General features: G+C 34.2%; 1 protein-coding gene across 1 annotated transcript in view; it reads left to right on the top strand.

Moving 5' to 3' along the window:
• Positions 1-23994, top strand: part of GABRG3 (gamma-aminobutyric acid type A receptor subunit gamma3) — an 860421-nt gene that overhangs the window by 484235 nt on the left and 352192 nt on the right. The window contains exon 5 of the mRNA XM_072614581.1: positions 981-1063. Within this exon, the coding sequence (XP_072470682.1) occupies positions 981-1063 (83 nt within the window). The remainder of the gene's footprint in view (positions 1-980; positions 1064-23994) is intronic.

The raw sequence follows: 23994 nt of genomic DNA, 5'->3' as shown, positions 1-23994 counted from the left end.
CAAACCAATGTTAAAACTCATTGGTTTCTCAGTCATCAACCCATGGAAGTTGAACTACAGCATCTCCTTCTTTTTGGAGGTTTTAAAAACAGCTTTAGAGTCAATGTTGTCTATTTGATTTAAACTCATATAGATCTTTATGTTCCCTTTTGTATTTGAGTCTTCTTAGTGTAATACGTAGAACATATTAAATCCTCTAATATCTCTTGACTTTTTAATTTTTATTTTATTACTATTATTTGATTCAGGAGGGAGATAAGAAGAGTTTGTGGATCTGTGATTTCATCAACTTGGGGAATTCCTGGTATGGTAATTCCTGACACAGATGTGCAACACCTCTGTCAAACACAATGCTAATTCTAAGTCTTAGTGAGTTATCCAAAGGACTTAGGACTGGCTCTCATCACATAGCTCAAAAGTATCATGAGTAGGACTTGATCCCTTGTCTTTTTGTATATAAGAAAACACTTCTTGCCCCTATGTCATTCTGTCTCTCCCTTTAATCATTATTCTCTAATAAAATGAATCTACAAATCCTTCTGCAAATGAGTGAAGTGGATGTTATTTTATCTATGCACATAAACCAGATTGAAAACATGAATGAGTAGTTAAAATTTTTTTAAAAAATAGATATTTTGAACAAAGTTTAACAAAAAATTTTGACTGAATTTTAATCAGTTTTTGGTTTCCTTGCTGTTGTCATCATCATTTTTCCTTCTGCAGGAAAACTTTGATTTTTAGCCATGGACTTCACTTTTCCTCATTGGTTAGCCTTTGCTGGTAGTTTAAGAAAAATGAAGTACCTGAAGACTAGTTCTGTTAAATAAACTACTGTCAGTTTGCAATAGCTGCCTAGAGAGATCCTAAATTGCACATGGGTTTAATTTCCTGACATAAATAGCTCCCAGAAGATCTTGCCCATGAACTCAACTGTGTCCTAATGTACCTGGCCATGAAAGTGATGCTTGGCTTGTCCACAGGCTCACCATCAATGCGGAATGCCAGCTGCAGCTCCATAATTTCCCAATGGATGAACATTCATGCCCACTGATATTCTCCAGCTGTAAGTAATGCCTTCATTTTTGAGACTGTGTCTGAATCTTGAATATACTCAATAATGTGTTCCTAATTCCTAGTATGTTTATACATTTTCCCTCTATGCATAGAAAGCTAATGTTAATTGGTGCTTCCCAGAGGGGTAATTTTCATTTCACTATAATGATTCAAAGTCTATGTCATGATAAAAGTCTTTTAATAAACTTGAGAGGCACACCATCAGCCAATTTTCAGAAATTTACCTGTAAGCATTTAAGACAGACGAAGAAATCTACTTTTTAAACTGGAATATATCATATGGATCCATGAAAATATTCAGATACTATTCAATTAATAAGAAATGAAATAAAAGGTTTTGTCAGGTAAGAGGTGAAAAGATTTGTTTCAAATACAAATAACTTTACTTCAATTAAAATTTTATAGCATCACTGCACATAATTTCAGCTCCCTCAGCATTCAGTCATTTTGTATAGATTTGTATTGTTTATGATTGATAGCCCTCAGTGTTCCTGTTAGTAAAAGGTCTTGGGATCATTGTTAGTCATTCATCTGAGAAGAATCCTTTTTAGCACACTGTTTTACAGTAAAAATACCACAGTAGGAATGGCAGAAGAGCATAATTCGGTTATTATATGTTATATATTATCTCATGCCAATGTTTGGCAAAACAAATGGGTAAAGTCAGATAAAAGTCACTGTTTAAAAAAGCAGATCTATTTAATGTTATTATATGTTATATATTATCTCATGCCAATGTTTGGCAGAACAAATGGGTAAAGTCAGATAAAAGTCACTGTTTAAAAAAGCAGATCTATTTAATGTTATTATATGTTATATATTATCTCATGCCAATGTTTGGCAAAACAAATGGGTAAAGTCAGATAAAAGTAATTGTTTAAAAAAGCAGATCTATTTAATCAATATATCTTCCATATTTCTTTTTTTAAATTTATTTATTTAACTTTTAACATTCATTTTCACAAAATTTTGGGTTCCAAATTTTCTCCCCATTTGTCCCCTCCCCCCATGTCTTCCATATTTCAATGGACGTTGCCTGTGATAACTACAGTATGAATCAGAAGAAATTTCTGTGTTTTTCAACTAATCAAGTTGCTCTTTGGCAGAGCTGACTTAATGAACAAAACATTCTTTTTCATTAAGAACAAAGCTGGACCAGCACAGCAAAACCTAAAAGGAAAGTGTTTTTTGTTGTTTTTTTTTTAATTTTTGTCCTAATGGTCTCATGATTGGATCAGTCAGGTAGACAAATAAAATTGGGACCGTATTTTGCAGAGTTTTTTAGGAGAGAATAGAAAAGATGAATTAGGGATGATCTCCCAGTCTGGGTGAGAATATCCCAGTTTGGAAAACAATCACTAATTAGGTGAGAATAAAGCTTAAATCATATGTACATTATGTCTTATCTTTAAAGTAAGCCATGATACTCACCAGATAACAACAAAGAGAAGCATATGCCAAAGGATATATAATGTATACAAGAGAAGCTGACTGCTGCGAGTAGGAAAAATCTCTCAGACTACATTAGAGAGCATGCTTGACAAGTATAATGGAGAGGAAATAACAGGTTGCTAGAGGCTCCTCTGGGCATGTTTGCCTAATTTTAATATCTTTCTCTGAAAGATAAGTGAGTTTATTGAGAATTTGCTACAATTTTTTTTTGCCATATTTGTAAAAATTAATGAATTGATTGCGAACATTCATTGGTATCTATTTGCTCAGTTTGAACATGAATGAATTTTTGTTTAACATTCTCCTCGATGTTGATTGATGATGAATGATTTATTCATTTTTCCATTTAGGAATTCTTAGTTACCTACATTAAAAAAAGTGATCATATAAAAAACAAACCCAAACTAATAATAGAATGTGTGTGTGTGCGCGCATGGTCTGCAGGTTAGGCTAACCAAACTCATCAAGAAGACACTTCCAAGATCATTTGTCCTGCCCAAGTGGTTTTATGAGTTTTGAAAATTATTCTATAAGTTTTACATAGTCACAAAAATGCCAAAAACACATGATTTAAATGGTAACTCAAACCCATGTCAAATGGAACATATTTTGATGTCTCTTTCTTTTCTACACATTAAAAAACCAACACCATTTCTTTTTTTTTTTGATAGTCTTCTTCTTGATGGTGCTATAAAACCAAATGGCAGTAAATATTGATAATTTTAAGTATTTTTGTACTTCAGTACAAAATTCTAATGACATACATATGACAACCCCATGGACACTTTGGAACTAACTCCTATTATGACATTAAAAACAAACAAACAAACAAACTTGTGAGGTCCCAAATTAAATCTTCCATTATTTAGCAAAAACAAATATTGAGGGTTAAGACAAGACAGTGATGTAATTCTTTGTCTTCATAGGATCATGCATATAGATGTAGAAGAGAGCTTACAAATTAATTAGTCCAACTCCCTCATTTTACAAATGAGGAAACTGAAGTCCAGGGAAGTTAACCGACTACACATTTTCACCAAAAATAAGTGTCAGGGAAAGATTTTCAACCCTGGTCCTCAGACTCCAAAGTCAGTGCTCTTTCTGTTTAACTAATGCCTCGTCATGTGACTCATATATTTCTTCTTCTGACCAGTTTCCTGTTGATATGTCTGGATAAACAAACATGTCAAAGATAAACAGACATGGCTTCCTCTGCCTGAATTCAACAGACAATCCAGTCATCTGACCATAGTTACTGGAGAGGGAAGCATTAACATCTGGGTTTTCAAAGCAGGGGGAGCGGGACCTCCATGAAACAGCTTCCCAGAGTCCTCATCTGTCCCTCAAGCCTTCTTACAAAAACTAAACCCCAAAGTAAAACCTCAACGCAGCATATTTATACCTTTTTTAGAATCAAAGGTCAATATTGTAAATATGCTTCAGTATGCTTGGCATTGTACTGGTTCTTATTAAATAGTATTCAAACAAAGAGAAATATAAGCAATCACTCATGAGGCAGTCTGACATAGCCTAGGCAACACCAGAATAATGGTAGGAGATGCCTCTGTTCACAATTACTATGTGTGCAACCATGTGCCAGTCTCTCTGAGTCTCAAATTCATAATGTGTAAATTAAGGAGGATAATACCTGTAGTCCTTACATCAAACACATGTGAATATCAAATAATGTATGTAAAGGGGTATATAATCATCACTGAAGAACCAATAGTGTTGGATTTAGCAACAAGAAGACTTGAGTTCAACTCTTGTCACTTAAACTATTTAGTTCCATTAACATGGAAAAGTTGTTTAACCTTTCTCTGGGTTTCACTTTCCTCAGTGATAAAATAAGTTTGATAGAATTATCTAAAGTATTTAAATTATGGAGTTATTGTAAGAAATAAATGAGATAATTAATTTTAAAATATTTTATATATTTTGCAAGGCTATATAAATGTTACCTATTTGATAATAATTACTACTATTAAAATTTATAGTTGAGCAAAGAATGATTGAAAATTGACCTTGGTTATTTTTTAACTACACGATTAGTTTCTTTTCCCCTCTGATTTAATTTATTTATTTTTAACATTTATTTCTAATCATTTTAAGTTCCTGTTTCTATTTCCTTTCCCCATATCTACCCCCACTCATTATGAAGGTAAGGAACAGAATATCAGTTACACATGTGAAGTCATGCAAAACATATTTCCATATTTGTTGTGGTGGTTCTGTCCTTTCAAATGTGTCTGACTCTTTGTGACTTCGTTTAGAGTTTTATTGACAAAAATTCTGGAGTGGTTTGTGTATCAGTAAGCACCCCAACATATACGGGGTGTCTGCTATCACAGATTCTTAGATCTGCATTCATAAAAGGAAAGAAACTTTCAAGGGGTTAACAATCACTTTAATCAAACACATATATCATTTCTTTAACCAAGTACATATATCATTCACCTAATTCAGGGGAGTCAGCACCCTGAACTTCAAGGAAAATACAAAGAAATCAAAAGATCAACAAAGACGGCTTCCTCTGCCTGAATTCAATAGACAATTGGACCCCAACCATCTGACCAATGTTACCAGACAGGGAAGCATAACATCTGGATTCTCAAAGCTGGAGTGTTCCTTAGCAGCTTCCCAGAGTCCTCATCTGGCCTTCAAACCTTCTTGCAAAAACTAAGCCCCAAATAAAACCTCAACTCAGAGTACTTATTCCTTTTTTAGAATCAGGGGGCATCACAATCCTGGAGAACCAGTGCCTCATTAACAAAAGACTTGGTCCTTCCCACAAGTATTCCCTAATCAAACTCCTCTTAATGGGCAGGCCCATTAATGGGCCAGAAAGATCTTTAGTCACATTAAAATTATTAACATTACAAACACATATACTGTTTCTGGTTAAATAAACTCTTGCTACTGTACTTTACTCCTTGTAAAGACTCTTAATTTATATAGGCAAGATTCAATCAGAGGCATTTGATTATACTAAAACAAAAACAGCAAAAGATCCTATTTTGCTTGCCATCACACTCCACCCTTCCAGGATCCTTGGCCTTACAATCTAAATGGCCATGAATCCTGGAACAAGCAGAGGCATTAAACTTCTTGATTATATTAAAACAAAAACAGCAAAAGATCCTACTTTGTTCGTACAGTTTGCCATTTCCTTCTCCAGATCATTTTGCAGATGAGGAAACTGAGGGAAACATAGTTAAATGACTTCTTCCTTAGATCTATACAACTAGTGATTGAGCTCAAACTTTAATTCAGGTCTTCCTGACTCTAGGCCAAGTGCTCTATCTAATGTACAATATAGCTGTCCCATTTTCATTTACCATACTGTAAAAGAAAGAAAGAAAAAAGAAAGGATCAAGGAAGGACAGAAAAAAGGAAGCAAGGAAGGAAGATAAAAGAAAGACAAAAGAAAGGAAAGAAATAAAGAAGGGAAAATAAAAGAGAAAAAAGTGAAAGAGGTATGCTTAAATCTACCCTCAGAGTTCATTGGTTCTCTCTGGAGGTGGGTAGTATTTTTTATCACAAGTCTGTTGGAAGTATCTTGGATGATTGTATTGATCAGACAACCTAAGTCTTTCACAGTTAATCATCATTACAATATTGTTGTAAAATGTTTTCCTGGCTCTGCTCACTTGAATTTACATCAGTTCATAAAGATCTTCCTAGTTTTTCTGAAATCTTCTCATTTCTTACAGGACAATAGGATTTTATCAAAACCATATGCCACAACTTGTTCAGTCATTCCCCAAATTGATACGCATGTCCTGAATTTGCAATTCTATGCCATCTCAAAAGGAGGTGCTATAAATAGTTTTGTTCATATAGGTCCTTTTTTTTTCCTTTTTTTTTTTCATCTCTTTGGTATACAGACCTAGTACTGGTATTGCTTGGTTAAACAATATGTCTAGTTTGAAAGTCCTTTGGGTGTAGTTTCAAATTGTTTTCTACAATGATTGGACCAATTCACAACTCTATCAACAGTACATCAGTGTCTTAATTTTTCCTCTTCCCTTCAACATTTGCAATCTGATAGGAATAAGGTGGTACTTGAGATTTTTTTTATTATTTTTCTTATGACTATAGATAGTTTTGATTCTTTCAACTGAAAACTTCCTGTTTTAATAATTTATCAATTGAGAATTGGCTCATATTTTTTTTATAAATTTATCCTACTTCCGTAAATGATTGAAAAATGAGGCATTCATCAGCTAAAACTGCAAAATTTTTCCCCAGTTTAATGCTTTCCTTCTAGTTTTCGCTGTAATTATTTTCTTTGTTAAAAACTTTTAATTCCCTATAATCAAAATGATCCATTTTACTTCTTACTATCCTCTCTATCTCTAATTTTGTGATAACATTCTTCCCTTATCCCTAGATCTGATATAAAATATTTCCATGCTCCCCTAACTTATTTATTATATCACCTTTTATGTAGAAATGATTACCCATTTTGACCTTATTTTGGTAAATGGTATGAGATGTTGATTAAGGTCTAGCTTCTGTCTCTCCAGTTTTCCTAGCAATTTTTTTGTGCATTGCTTACTTATTTTTTACCTGAAAAGTTTCTATTTTTGAGTTTATAAAACACCATATTATGGTCATTTACTACTCTGTTTTGTGTACCTAATTTATCCAACTCTCTATTTCTTAGATAGTACCAGATTATTTTGGTCATTGACACTTGTAATATAGTTTGAAATTGAGTACTTCTAGATCACCTTCCTTCATATTTTTCCCCTTGATATTATTGATATTCCCTTGATTCCCTTGATATTTTTGACCTTTTGTTCTTCCAGATGATTTTTTTTACTATTTCTTCTACCTCTATAAAATAATTCTTTGATAGTTTGATTGACATAACGTTGAATAGGTAAATTAACTTGGATAGAATCGTCACTTTTATTATATTGGCTTGGCCTCCCAATGAGTAATGAATATTTCTCTACTTGTTTAGAACTCTCCTTATTTGTTTGAAAAGTGTTTTGTTATTGTGTTCACATAGATCCTGGGTTTCTCTTGGCAGATAGACTCAAGCATTTTATATTATCTTCAGTGATTTTAAATGAAACTTCTCTTTCTGCTAAGTTTGTTTGGTAATATATACAAATGTTGTTGATGTACATGAGTTTATTTTATGTTCTGTAACTTTACTAAAGTTGTTCATTGTTTCAAATTTTTTTTTACTTTAATTTCTAGGGTTCTCAAAGTGTGTCATCATATGTTATGAGAAGAGTGCTTTTTTTTTTTGTTTTCTCGTTGCCTATTTTTATTCCATTGATTTACTTTTTTTATCTTATTGTTATAGCTAGCATTTCTAACACAATATTGAATGATATTACCTCACTTCAGCCATGACCTTATTTGGAAAACTTTTAGTTTATCACAATGACAGATAGTGTTTGTTCTTGATTTTAGTTCGGTGCTACTTATTTTAAGAAAGGCTCAATTTATTCTTGTGTTTCCTAATATTTCACTAGGAATGGGTATTTCATTTTGTCAAAAGTTTTTTTTTTCTGTATGTATTGATATAATCATGCTTTTTGTTGTTTAGTTAATGATATTGTCGATGTACTTAAAGTTCTCCTAATATTGAACCAGAAATGCCTTCTTGTATAAATCTCTTAAGGTCCTAGGGGTGGCCTTTTTGATATTTCGCTATACTCTCTACTGTATTATTTACAATTTTGCATCAATACTCATTAGTGAAAATGGCTTACAGTTTTATTTCTCTATTTTCATTGGACCATTGGTTTTGATGCTGGAATACAATGATTCTACTAAGTGATATGCACAATAATTTAATACCTAATGCCAGTTTAGTAGTTGAGTAGGAATGTAGGTGAAATATGTGACTTCATTAATAATCGCCAGTATGAACCAGGGTAAAACATTTCACTTCTTTGGAATTTGATTTTTATCACAGTACAATGGAATCTCAATAAACTGGAAAATAATTCGACTGGAGGATTACATTAACAAGAAATATTTGGTCCTTGGTTTTTAGGAGACAAAAATTCATACAACATTTTGATATCAATTTGTCAGAGGAAGAAATTGCAAGATTAATTGGTGGAATCTTGGTGATTAAACTGAAATTGTGTGTGTGTGTGTGTGTGTGTGTGTGTGTGTGTGTGTGAGTGTGTGTGTGTACACAATCCTATATAATAGGAATAATCTCAAATAATGACACATCATCCCTTCACCCTAGTTTCTTGATAAGGTAGGGGTCAAAATTAGCTTTATTTCAGGCACCTTCTTTTTTAATATATAATTTATTTATTTTTCAGTTCTCAACATTCACTTTCACAAGAATTTGAATTCAAACTTTTCTCCCCATCTCTCCCAACCCCCCCCCACCTCAGGACAGCAGGCACCCCATGTACCCCTTCTTCCAGTCTGTCCTCCCTTCTATTACCCTCCCTTCTTCCATCTCCCTTTCCCTCTATTTTCCTGTAGAGTAAAATAGATTTCTATACTCCATTGCCTGTAAAGCTTAATTTCCAGTTGCATGCTAAAACAATTTTTAATATTCATTATTAAAGCTTTGAGTTCCATATTCTCTCCATCCCTAGTGACCCACCCTCATTGAGAAAAAAAGCAATTCAGTACAGGTCATATATGTGCAACAATGCAAAGCACTTTCATAATAGTTATGTAATAGACTAGCCACATTTCACTCTGTCCTATCCTGCCCTCAATTTATTCCATTCTTTCCCTTGACCTGTCCTCCCACAGTAGTTTTCATTTCTGATTATTCCTTTCCCCATTTTGCTGTCCCTTCTATTATCTTCCCTCTCCTGTCCCCTTCCCCCTTGCCTTCCAGCAGGGTAAAATAGATTTCCTTATCTAATTGAGCGTGTATTTTTCCTCTTTAAGCCAATCCCATGGGAGTAAGGCTCAATCATTTCCTTTCACCTTACCCCCTTCTCCTCCATTGTTAAAGCTCTTTCTTCCCTCTTTTATGTGAGATGATTTGCAGTATTCTGCCTCTCCCTTTCTCTTACTCCCAGTACATTCCATTCAACAGTAAATTTTATATTTTTAGGTATTCTCCCTTCATATTCACTTCACCCTGTCCCCTCTGTCTTTCTGTCTCTGTCTCTCTCTCCATATATATATATATATATATATATGTGTGTGTGTGTGTGTGTGTGTGTGTGTGTGTGTGTGTGTGTATGCATATATGTATGTGTACAATACACACATACACTCATGTACATACACATACCTACACATATATAGTATACATATACATACATGCATACCTACATATGTATGTATGTATATATGTACACACACATATATACATATATATTCATGTGTGTGTGTGTGTGTGTATATATATATATATATATATATATATATATATATACATATTCCCTCTAAGTAGATACTGGAAAGGTCTCATGAGTTACAAACAATATCTTTCCATGTAGGAATGCAAAGAGTTTAACTTTAATGAGTTTCTTAATGCTTCTCTTTCCTGTTTACCTCTTCATGTTTCTCTTGATTCTTGTCTTTGAAAGTGAAATTTTCTATTCAGTTCTGGTCTTTTCAACAAGAGTGCTTAGAAATCCTCTATTTCATTGAAATTCCATTTTTCCCTTGAAATATTATACTTAGTTTTTCTGAGTAGGTGATTCTTGGTTTTAATCCTATCTCCTTTGACCTCTGGAATACTATATTCCAATCCCTTCAATCCCTTAGTGTAGAAGCTGCTAAATCCTGTGATACCCTGGTTGTATTTCCATAATACTTGAATTGTTTCTTTCTGGCTGCTTGTAATATAATCTCTTTGACCTGGAAACGCTGGAATTTGGATATAATATTCCTAGGAGTTTTCCTTTTGGGATCTTTTTCAGGATGTGATCCATAGATTCTTTCCATTTCTATTTTACCCTCTGGTTCTAGAATATCAGGGCAGTTTTCCTTGATAACTTCTTGGAAGATGATATCTAGGCTCTTTTTTAGATCATGGTTTTCAGGTAGAATAATAATTGACAAATTCTCTCTCCTGGGTCTATTTTCCAGGTCTACTGTTTTGCCAGTGAGATATTTCACATTGTCTTCTTTTTTTTTATTCTTTTGGTTTTGTTTGGTAATTTCTTGGTTTCTCATAAAGTCATTAGCTTCCCTCTGCTCCATCCTAATTTTTAAAGAACTATTTTCTTAAGTGAGCTTTTGAACTGCCTTTTCCATTTGGCCAATTATGCTTTATAAAGCTTTCTCCTCCTCATTGATTTTTTGGATCTCTTTGTCATTTGGGTTAGTCTATTTTGAAAGGTGTTATTTTCTTCAGCATTTCTTTGAGTCTCCTTTAGCAAGCTGTTGACTGACTTTTTATGATTTTCTTGCATCACTCTCATTTCTCTTCCCAATTTTTCCTCTACCTCTCTTACTTGATTTTCAAAATTCCTTTTGAGCTCTTCCATGGCCATCTCAGGCATACTTTTTTTGGAGGCTTTTCATGTAGAAGTCTTGACTTTGATGTCTTCCTCTGATGATATGTATTGTTCTTCCTCACCCGAAAGGATGGAAGAAAATACCTTTTCAACCAGAAAGTAACTTTCTATAGTCTTAATTTTTCCCAGCCAATTACTTGATTTTTGAGTTCTTTGTCAAGTGGAAGGTATACTGCTCTAGGTTTCAGAGGTTTTGTGCAGCTGTTCTCTGAGATATCTCTAGGGACCTGTAATTTCTCAGTTACTCCAAAGAGAAACAATCAACAGAGAGGTGTTTTCTGCTCTCCTGGCCTGGACTCTGGTCTGTGAACAATGACAAGCACTCACTTCTGTCCTGGAACTGTGAGTAGGGTTCCCTCTGTACAGCCACCATCAACTCCACCACACTTGCTAGCACTCTTTCTCACCATAGGACCACCATTCAGGTCTGAGATTCAGATCATCTATTTGATTCCCCCAGGTTCTTGTGGCTGAGGGCTCCAACAGTGGAGGCTGCTGCTGTAGTGGAGGTTGTGGGGTTAAGAACATGATCTCCTTTCACCCAGGTGAAAGAGCTTTTTTACTAACCTTTGAAGCTGTCTTGCATGTGCAGGTTGAGAAATCTGGGAACCACAGTTGCTACTCATGATTCCATGCCCTGAAGCCTGCTCCAGTCCTATTCATGCTGCACAGCCCACGCTGGACTGTGTGACCCTGGCAGGGCTGTGTGGTCCTGACTGGGCTGTGCTCTGCTCTGAGTCTGGTGTGATGGACTCCCAGGTTGACTTAGGCTGGAAATCTGTTTCACTCTGTCATTTTTTGGCTTCTACTACTCTAGAATTTGATTAGAGTTATTTTGTACAGGTATTTTGTGGGTTATGGGGGAAGAGCTAAAGCAAGTCTGTCCTTCTACTCCACCGTCTTGGCTCTGCCCCTAGGAATCTTCTTTTGAGTCACATTTCCTCACAGGAAGATTATCGTCCTGGTAAGTAGAGCAATTTTTCCCCATTCTCCTCAGCAATGAAGTATATATACTCATAAAGCACTGTGGAGCCAAATCTGCTATACCAGGAAGTTCTCTTAGTAACCAAACTATTCCTTCAACTCCTATGGAGACTGCTGTGGATTTCCACTCTCCCCAAGGTATTCATACACATGGCTCTCCATGTGGAATTCTAGATGCACAAGTAAATTTTAGGGGCCATAGAACTCATGCAAAATGATGTTTAAGGAAATAGACCCTAACATGATCACAAGGTACAGGCTCAAATATGAGTTATATTGAACTCCTCAAATCAGCTCTCTTAAAGATCATTTGAATGTATTGAGGACCATGTTTCTGATCAATCAATTATCAAGTATAATGGACTGCTAACACTTAAAAGTACCTACAGATACCCCTCAGATGTATAATTACCAATTAGAAACATTAGAAATTACCAGAAAGAAACATTCAAGTATTGGGGAAACACAATCAGGGTAACACAAGATTTAGCAACTTCTGCCCCAAGGGATCAGAGACCTTGGAATGTGATATTACAGAGGTCAGAGGAGCTAGAATTAAAACCATAAATCACCTATCCAGCAAAACTGAGTATAAAACTGCAGGGAGAAAAATGGAATTAAAATGACATAGAGGACTTCCAAGCCTTCTTGTTGAAAAGATCAGAGGTGGTTTTATGCCTCCTCCAAAACCTGTGTAGTTATCTCCTTAACTGATAATGTAAAGTTTCATAAATGTGGATGGAACTCCAATGATGTAACCCATTCATGATTTTTTATCCTGTGTAACTCTTGTCTATGTATTATCAAAAGTTTTTCACAAGTCAAAGAAACATTAAATCACATATCTAGAATATTTTATAATCTATATCAAATAATATTTTATTTTATATAGAAGTGTATGTCTATATAATCATATGGTAGAGAGTAGATTAATATATTTTAAAATATTTTCAACTTTATTTGTGAGTGTTTTAGTTAATCATGAGCTACTGAGAAACTCAGAAAAGTTTCAGAAAATGTCCCAGTCACAGAGTTAATTAACATATAATTACCCTAAATCTCAATCTATATTTAAGGAAACTATCATACCTCTCTGCATAAGATAATTCTTTTGAAATATATTTGAAAATATAGGTCTTGAAAAATAAAATAAAGATATGATGTTTTTTGTATTAAATGCATTTTCTGGAAGTGATTAGGGTCTTACCATACAACTTTAGAAGAAGACTATGAAAGGTATGTTTAAACAAATCAATTTGATCCAAATTAGCATTTATATCTTTATGGGTTCCAAAAGCAGGAAATTCAAAATTAAAAGCAAGTTACATAGAGAGAAAGGTTTCTTCTTTGAAAATGGATGATTACAGGCAAATTTACCTTGTGAACTCAGGGAGTAGGTTTTTCTGATTAAAAAAATGTTTGAATCATACATCAAGAAGATATATAATCAGAAAAGCATATGGGATAGCACTGCAGTGAGTTCTACATTTGTGTATTCATAATGTCAATAGATCCATGGAAAAGGCCTAACAACATAAAGATAGTTTATCTAAGTTTTGTGGGAATATATAGCCAAGAATCATACAGAATTAAAAGTAATATAAAGGTAGTAATTAATACCACTTAAGAAGTATCCACATCAGTAAGGTGATAAATGTATTTCAGCATTGAAGTAAGTAACAATACTTTCTTATAGATATAAATTTAGTAGAAAACTTCATGTTGTCATGAATAAAAATGAATTTTATGTCACGACATGTAATTATAATGAAATATACATTTATATTTTATGGACAACACAGTCGTCTATCAAAATATGTCTAGATGTCAACACTACCGAAATGGGACGCATGTATGTGATAGATTGCTTTATAAGACTGATGGAATCAGCTTTCAGCTTTAAACTGCAACTGTATGACAAAATTGGTAGCTACTTCTCTAAGCTATTTTTGAGGTAGTTCTAATTCTGTCTCACTTCCTTTGATATATGGTATAAAAAGAAGCTTGTATAGAAGTTCATTAATTTAAGTTTCTATACCTAAATATTTTCAAGACATATTTTGCTGTGGTGCTAGTTACTTTAATATTCATTCTATTACCTGAACAAAAAAAAGATATTTCATTTATTGTACAAAGAAGTTAAGACTTGTCATGCATCTTACTCTTATTTAGCATTTTAAGTTAACTTCTAGGACCTAGAAGGTTTTTTTTTATTATTATTATTATTTGTTATTTATCCCTTTAATTGAGAAGATTTGCTCTGTGAAATTTGGATTCAATGGCCTCAAGGCCACAGGTTCCCACTCTATTTGTAACTTCCTTCCCCAACTTTTAAAAATCATTACTGGTGCCTTTCAGGAAAGAGTGTATTTAACATAGGAGTCCTGTGCCATTTGTCATCACACGCCTGGTACATAAAGAGATGATTAATAATTATTTAGTTAAGTTGAATATTTCCTCTGGGATAGGGTACATGAGAGAAATTGCTTATAGTGGATTCAGATCTACCCATTATATCTAGGTACTTTGAAAGCATTGACAGGTAAGTTATCAGATTCTACTGTTTTCATGTTCTTTTTTCCACGTCATTATTATCTCATTTATCATATAGTCATAGTTTTGCAGCAGGAAAAAAACCTCACAGGCTATCTCACCCAACCTCCTCTTTTTCTATAGTCCTGCTTATGACTGGGCGGTCCCAATTATAAGGTACTGTTTCCTAAACTGAGCTGATTAATTCTTCAGTAAATATTTGTCATACTTCACATGTATAATCAATATCCTATCACTTGACTTCTAAGGGGTGGGGGAAGGAACAGGAGAACAGGAGAGAATTTGAATTTTTTTTTAAAAAGAATGCTAAAAATGGTTTACATCATAGGGAAATATTTAATAAAATATTTTTAAAAAATAAACATGAAGAAATATATGTCAAATACTTATATTATACATCCTTTTTGGTTCGTCTTTTTTCCTTGGATGACTTGAAAAGGCAAAATTCTAAATATAAACAAAAGATGCAAGTTGTTCAAACTCATTTGCCTTCCCATTGAGCTGCTCTTCTAAACAAGCCATTGCATAAATACCTAGAAGGGATAATTATTTATGTACTTCTCTATCAACTCCCAATTGGGGATCCCACCGGATTTTTGTTGAAACTCATAATCGTTGGAAAGATAGACTACTTATAGCCATTATAAAGACAGAACAGGAGGAAATGGAAGGGGTAGAGCAAAGATGGGCGAGCAGAGAAAACACACAGCTGAGCTCTCCCAACATTCTCTGAACAATTCTAAAATAACACTTCGAATTGAATTCTGGAGTGGAAGATACAACAAAAGGTCAGTTAGACATTCTTTCAGCACAAAACAGCATAGGAGGTTGGAAAGAGAGATGTGTAACATTCTAGATGGCTATAGTCCTTGTCTGACATCCCAACAGCATTGTTGGGACTAGGATTAATGTGAAGGAAAAAGATAATTTTGATTATATGAAACTAAAAATTTTCTGCACAAATAAAAGTTATCTAACCAAAATCAGAAGGAAAACAGGAAACTGGGAAAAAGTTCATAGCAAATTTCTCTAATGAAGGTCTCATTGCTGATAGATAAATAAATAGATAGGTAGACAGATAGACAGACAGAGAGATAGATAGATAGATGGATAGAAAGATAGATACATACATGTATATTATATATACATACACTCTTTATCTATCCATGTTTGGAACTGAACTGATTTTATAAAAATAGGGACCAATCCCCAGTTGATAAATGGTCAAAGGATACGAATAAGTAGTTTTCAGATTAAGAATTTAAAGATACCAATGATAACATAAAAAAATACCCTAAATCACTGTGGATTAGAGAAATAAGCCCAAAACAATTCTGATATACCACCTCATACCTATCAGATTGTCTAACATGACAGAAAGCAAAATGCCAATGCTGGATAAGATGTGAAAACAATAGGACTTGAATGCCCTGTTGGTGAAATTGGGAACTAGTTCAAACATTCTGGGAAATAGTTTGAAACTATGCCAAAAGTTCTATATGTATATTGTGCATACCCAGTAATACCACTACTAGATCTGCAGCCCAAAGAGATCAAAGAAAATGGTAAAGGACCTATTTGTATGATCATATTTATTGTTTAATTTTGTTTCTATTTTCTTTTGCAATATGGCTAATATGGAAATATATTTTCACCTGTATAATCAATATCAATTTGCTTACTTTCTTGATGAGAGAGTGGAGAGTAGGAGGGAGAGAGTTTATAACTTAAAAATTTTAAGAATGATTTTTTAAAAATACATATATTTTGAAAATATTTAAGAAAATAAAAATGAGAAGACGGAATCGCCTTTTGTTTAACTGTTTTCACCACTGGTTTAAGTAAAAATTTGCAGCAAGAGGAAAAAAAATAATCTCATAACCATGGAAAAAAAGTTTCCCCTGTACCTCATTTTGATTATCATGGGGAAATGTAGAGAATATTCAGTGGCTTCTGTGACTCTGGTCATTTTCATCTTTCAGTTCCTGTCCAAATAAGCTAACATAGACTATGATTTTAAGGATCAATGAGTAAGAACTGAAATCATCCCTTCACCCAGGACACAGGGCAAGGCTATTGAAAAAATTCTCCTTTGAAATGATGCAAATTAGAGGCATTGTTGCTTCCTCCAGCAGGGGTTGAGGTGAGGCTTTTTCTTGAATCTGATGGATTTTATCTCATCTCACAATTTTAAGTTTCCAGAAAATGTCATAACCATGCCTTTAAATTTTTTGTGCAAGTTACAAAGTGAAGCTCTTTCCCTTTAACAATAATTTTCAAACATAACTTTGCATCTAAAAAAATGGAATTTGGATAGAAAACAGTTGTAGTTTGAACAAATGACTAAATGATCTCTTAGTAACCTTTGCGGTTGTAGTAGAATTATACATTAGTTAGAGTTGAAAGGGTCTGTTAATTCTAATCTGACTCAATCATTTTACAAAAAAAGAAAATGAAGCCCCAACTCATTATGTGACATCCTAAATCACTGTAGGTATTAGATGGTACAGCTGAAATCTGATTCTAAATTCATCATTTTCCATGTGGGGTGATCCAATAATAAACTTGTCGTGCTCTTCCAATTGACTAAGAATATACTTTTAAATTGTGTATTGCTAATTGTTTAGCAAAGAACTCTCAAAAAAGTAGACAAAGCACAATTTAAAGTTTAATCTGCATTATTAATATTTTCTCCATCACTTTCTTAAGTCTAAACAATCAGCCAAATAGTTACTTAAGCCCTGTTTTGCAGCATTTGCTGATTTCCACATGGTAAATGTTCACATTAAAAATTTAACAATCAACTCTTACAAGTTGATATGAGCTGATCCAACATTTTCCAAATTAATTTAAGACATACGTTCGTGAGATCACAGTACTCCACATTTGGCATTTGAAGGAACCTCTAGGGCCATCTTGTCCAAGGCTATCACAATATCTAGAATAAAATAGTTCTAAGGAGTTTATGACTTGTCTGAAGTCAGACACCTTCAAACCTCAGAGGCAGAATTTGAACATAAGTTCTATAAATCCAAATTCAGTGTTCTTTCCACTGGGTCACACTGTGTTCTATACATTTAGTATAAAAATCCTTTTTTTTTTTCTTTCATCACTTCCTGCAATTTAATCAGAATAGACAGCTTTAGGTATGGAAATTTCTCTTCACCTTTGAAGATCAGTAATTCCATTGCCATTTTTGTTCATTTTCATTTTTTACAAATTATTATGATGTCCTCAGTTATCTTCTTCTCTTCTTATTTTCAGGAATCTTTTTTTGTTTGTTTGTTTTCCTGTTGTGATTCTCTCAGCTTGGGATTCAGAAATGTCCAGGACTTTCTATTTCTTACTTAATCAAACATAACCTTCATCCTGGTATTCAAGGTCACTGTAATCTTGTTCCATCCTACTTCTAAAATTTGTATTTTACTACAACTCTTCATATTTGAGCCATATTCAAGACCTTTTCCATTCTGTTTGGGTTTTACCCTTTCACTTTTCTGCCTTGCTTCTAAAACATACTCACCTAAGCCCCCCACTCCTGTTTAAGTCCTTGCCTTTTGTGAAGGCCTAAGTTAGTGCCACTTACCACATGAAGCCTTTCCTCAATCTAGAAGTGAAATAGATTGCTTCCTCTTCAAATTTCTTATTATCCCATCGTATTACCTCACATTTGCACTTTATGTGACGTCCTAAATCACTGTAGATATTAGATGGTACAGAGAAGACTTTAAGTCTTCTCATATTACTTTATGAGTTCCTTGTGAAGATAAGATCAGTGTTTTCTATGTAACATTAGCACATAGTACATAATTGCTTGAATTTAATGAGTGCCTACCAAATGTGTATTGAATTTAATTGATTCTAGTACCTAAAAGTCCAAGTTGTTTAATACTGGATGGAAGCTATTAAAACAGAATTCATTAAGAATATATTCTTTCTTTATTTTTTCAAATTTTTTTCCACAAAGTGTCTAATAGGGGAATGCTTTAAAAGATTATATACATATAACCTTTATAAAATTTGCTTACCATCTCTGGGAAGAGGGAGAAGAGGGACAGAGGTATATAATTTGGTACTTGATACTAGCAAATAAAACGATGAATGTTAAAATTTGTTTTGTACTTGTAATTGGGAGAAAATAAAATATTATTTAAAGAGTAAAATAAAAATACTTGAAATGTCATATTTTAAAAAAGGAATAAATATGAAGTCTTCCACTTTTGTGAGAGTGAAAGGAAAAGCACTCCATCTGAAAAAGAGTTGGCAATTCATGCAGACTGCAAACTCCATATCAGCCAAAAAGCATGATGTGACTTAGCTGTTAGTGGCTATTGTTATTTTAGAGTATATTTTAAAAAGTACTACACAGTTTCCAAAGGTAAGGAGGCGATAATCCTAGTGTATTCAGACCACATGTGGGATATTGGCTATGAATCACTTTTTTTAGAAAAGATGCTAACAAACTGGAGTACTTTTATGGTTGACTAATAGGTTGAGGGGATTTGGACTCTTGACATATGACGATGCTTTGAATCAATCAGTAAAGATTTATTTAGCATCTCCATGTGCCAGGCACTTTTCTGGGTACTAGGGATTCAAATATTAAAATGAACCAAATCCTTCTCTTTGGGCAATTGCATTCTGTGCAGGAAGAGGTGTTTAGCCTATAGAGAAGAGTTCAACAAGTCATGATAGGGGTCTTTAAATATTTGAAGTGTTGCCTGGTGGGAAACAGATGAATTTGTTTTGCTTGATCACAAAATATGGAACTAGCATCAGTGAGTCAGTTATAAAGAGGAAGATTTTGATTTGATATAAGGGAAAATTTTCTAACAGAATTTTGTAAAGTTGTAAGGGATTTTCTTAGAAACTAATGATTGTGTAAATCTATTAATTAATCTATAAAGGTCTTTTAGAAGAGATTGGATGGATTGGATCATTTATTTGGGATACTACAGTAAAAATTCTTGTTAAGTATCAATTGGAACAAATCCTTTGTGGCTTCCTTTCCAAATCTGAGATTCTCTGATTTTATGATTCTGTAATAATTAAGTGATAATTTATATAATTTTTATGTTTATAGTGAAGTGCAAAGAGCAATAGATTAAACGTAAGAAGATCTACCCTTGGTAACTGTTATCCATCAGCATATAAAAGAATGCTAATAGAGTGTCACAAAGATAGAGCTGGAGGATATCTAAGAGGTCATCAGATTCAAAACTCTCAGTGATGAGAAAACTGAGGCACAGGGAAATTAAGTCACTTGCCAAAAGGTTATGAAGCTAGAAATCATCCGAGATGGCATGTGCAGTTAGATTCCAGATTCTAGTCTGTGTTATTTTTTTTCTACTCTACCGTCATTTTCACCATCGTTGCTGTTATTATTATTGCCATCACTGTAGTAATTATATATTAATATTTATAATACTACAGCAACAATTTTGATAAGGGAGAGATGAAAGTGGCATCATTTGGGTGGATTCATATGAGGGGGTGGAAGTTAGAGTCAAAACTATCAATGTTGGTGCTTGAAGAAAGCACTATGTTCATTTATGCCTTTAGATCAACTTTATAATTCATAATGTATAAATGAAACAGGAAAATGAGAAGTAATTGAGATGAATTCAGTTGAACTCGAGAGGAAATTAGTTAATCTTGTTCCTCACAGTTGGATATTATTAGCAATGGCTAACTATGTGGCAAACTCAATTATTTCTCTGTATTCAAAGGAATGCAAGTGTAAAATTTTTCTCCTTTAAATCTTAGGCTTACCTTCCCTGGTAATAGTTCTGGTTGTGATAATTCATTTAAAAACTGATTTTTCAGACTTTTTTCTCCTATAAGAACCCTTTACTTTAAACCTAAGTTTGCAGAACCATTACAATAAAATATTTTGAATAACTTTTTAAAATTTATCAAAAATTGTATGAAATAACAGTTTATTTTCAAATATACATAAAATATAAAGTTTCAAAAAAGTTTTCTTAATATAACATTATAATAAATGCCATCCTTGGTAAGAAAGGTGTGATTATTTATTACCAACAAGTATTTTTTTTAGTAATTGGAAACAATATTATATGTGGTAGCTTGCCTTGCTATCATAGTAATTTTCATTTTCCTCTTTGTAGAATGTAGAAATTATGCTTTCATGGTAATACCCTCCTGAAATAATTTTGTATCTCCCTCTGGTTTATCTGACTTCCTTTAAATCACAGTTAAAACTCTACCTTCTACAAAATCTTTACTCTTAACTCCTTCTTAATCTTTCCCCGAGATTATTTCCAATATTATCTTATATATGCCTCGTTTGAACATAATTGTTTATATGTTGTCTCCCCTTAGACTGTGAGCTCCTTGACCTCAGTTACTTGTGGTGGTGGTGGTGGTTGTTTAACCTTTGTTTGTATCCCCAATGCTTAACAGAATGCTTGACACATAATAGGTTCATAATAAATACTTGTTGATCCCACCCTCCTTTGAATTAACCAAATCTTGAGTCTTGTTTCTATTGTAGCCATACAAAGCCTTATGATCTCACATTCCTCTACTCAACTATCTCCTCTATTTAAGCTCCTACTTTTATTGCTTCCCACCCCTTCTGAGTTAGACTTTGGCTCCTCAGGGAAGTCAGAACCTAAAATCAGCTAGGAAACTCCAGAATCATTTACAAAAGTGTCATTAGGAAATCTCCCACACCCATACCAAGATCACCCAATGACTGTCATCTAATGACACTTGGGGTCAGTAATTGTCAGTAAAAGCCCCACCTTTACTTTTTTATTTAGAATCAAAGTGAGTTATACAAATAATCATGTATGGGTAGATTGTTCACTGCCTCACAAATGTCCTAATGTTAGCCTTCCAAATGTTCTTCCAAATGTTCCTATTACCATTGAGAACAGGAGTATCTTTCTAGTCTTTCAAGTTCTTAAAACTTAGTGTCTCCTTCAACTTCTTACTCTCCCACAAACTACAGTTCCAATCAGTTACCAAATCTTGTTGGGTTTACTTTCACATTTCTCATATCTATCCCCTCCAACGTATAAGGCCCTTATCACCTCTTAATTGGACTATTGTAATAGCCACCTATTAAGTCTTCCTGCATCAAGTCTTTCCATTTTCTAATTCATCCTCCATAGAACTGATGTCAAACAGAAATAGAAATGGAGACCACTAAACCCTACATAAAGATTCCTATGAGCCCATATTGACTTAGTTTTATGATATGATACTTCAACTTGATTGGAGATTTTTCTGTTTAATGACAGATATTCATATTTCTGTCCTCTCTTTAAATTTCCCATTTATACCTGAATACACAAAATTGCCATGGGAACAAATAATATTTATACTAAACAAACCAAACTAAGGTTATTAGTGAACAGCAATTATTTTACATAAATTTCCCAGTGTCTCTATATGAAGCAGATTGTTTTTTGAGACTGTGTCTTCCCAGAATAGAAGAGCAGTAGACACTCATGGGATTCTCCCCACTGTTGATCAACAAAAAAAGCTTTATCTTCCTCACCTCCCTCTCCTTCTAAACCATGCCATTTTGCCCCTTCTTAGGCAGTCTTGTGACCCCACACTCAGAGGACTTACCATAGAGGTTCCAGATTTAGTGTAGACACTAGATTGTCTTTAACCATGTACCTCAGAACTCTCCAACAAAAATAGCTTCCCCTAGTAACAGGAATTAATGACCTTGCTAATTCATCCAGCCTAGAGCAATTTCTAAATTGGTTCTTCCTGAATCCAAGATCAACATTCTCTATCATGCCAAGCTGCTGGCAGTTAATAAATGTTTGCTGATTGATATATTAGAAACTAAAATTTTAGTCCCATAATCGACCAATTTCTAATTGTTCTCTCCATCAACTTATGGACATATTGCTTATGACTAACAAAGACAGCCAAGTAGATAGGTTTATTTTATGTGATTGTTCATCATTATAAAATCATCCCTTGTGAAAACCCTTTGGATTTCTTCATGGAACTCTAGTTTTTGAGAAATTCAGCATTAAAGGTCTGTCTAAGAACTGACAAATATAGAATGTGTCTTCCCTCTGAATTTAAATTCTAAACCTTTCACCCTTGAGAATTCAGATAAATTACATTGTGAGAAATGTATTACCTTTTAAATGCTATCTTGTGAATTCATACATTGCCTTATTAAGCAAGCATTTTGAATGACTCTAGATATGTTTTTTTTTTAATTTCTAAATGCCACTGGGGAAATTTAAATGAACTACTGTTACTTTATCAAGCTAATAAAAACATTTTCCAAAATTATGGAATAAAAAGAAAGGAAAAGAAAAGTCATCTTCAGACAACTTGATTCTTGTTGCAGATCTTCTATTTAGGGATTATTGTGCCTGTACAAGATTCCTCAGACTTTGGTGGGGGGGGGAAGGGCGGAGCCAAGATGGTGGATGGAGAGCAATTAAAAGCAACTATTCACCTTAGCTCTTAGACAAACTCCTTCAGATACCTCTAAAAAGAGAATCTGACCAAATTTTGGAGGTGCAGAATCCAATAGGAGACAGACTGTAGCAGTTTCACAGTCCAGGACAGACTGGAAGATCAACAGGAAGAATCTATTCCATGAGGGTGGAGGAGCATACAGCACGCAGCACAGCATTCCTACCACAGCATGGCTGAACAGGAAAGCCCATGGGTGGTCTGAGGAAGCTGCAGCATGGCGGGATAGCAGCTCAGGGTGAGAGTCAAGGGTAGCTGAGCAAGTGAAAGCCGAAAAAGGAGGCCCAGGTATCTGCAGCAGCTGTGTGGAGACTTTCAGACCACAGATTAAATGTTTGTAAGAAACCTACTTGAACTTCCAGGAGCCAAAATGATTGGTAAATGTGATCTCCTCCTTCCATTGCTGACCTTAAAAGAACCATAAAATATTTCCCCAGAAAAATCCTGGATCAGTGAAATCAACAGAAGGGGCAAACAGTCTCGTACTATGTGAGGTTAAGAAAATACCAAAGGAATGTTCCTCTTACTATCCCTGAGGAACAGAGCTGTCCCAGACAGCCAGAGCTCCTCACACTAGGACCCAGGTGTGCCTAAGTGCCCCAGAGGAAATGGAAAGACAGCTGGGGTCAGCAAGCACTGAGCTTGCCTTTGCTCTAGCTCAGCTGGGGAGATCTCCAGTGACCAGACTACCCCTCCCTGACACTTAACAAGCTAGCTCCAGGACTAATATTGGGGAAAAACAGACAGATTTCACCTGCCTTTGATTTCTGACACCAGCCAGTTCAGCACCAAGTTCTTTAGAGTCTAACTGATAGAACCTGAGGCCACAACACACAAAGCCTCACCACCATAAGCAAGAAGCAAAGAAGGAGGGAAAAGACTATAGAATCTTTCTATGGGAACAAGGACCAAAACACAAATTTCAAAGAGGTCAGTATTGAGACTATCCCTTCAGAAGGTACTATGA

Source organism: Notamacropus eugenii, chromosome 5, assembly GCF_028372415.1.
Source record: "Notamacropus eugenii isolate mMacEug1 chromosome 5, mMacEug1.pri_v2, whole genome shotgun sequence".
Lineage (NCBI taxonomy): Eukaryota > Metazoa > Chordata > Mammalia > Diprotodontia > Macropodidae > Notamacropus > Notamacropus eugenii.
Note: the sequence above shows the minus strand (reverse complement) of the source record. Positions and strands in the feature narration are given on the sequence as shown.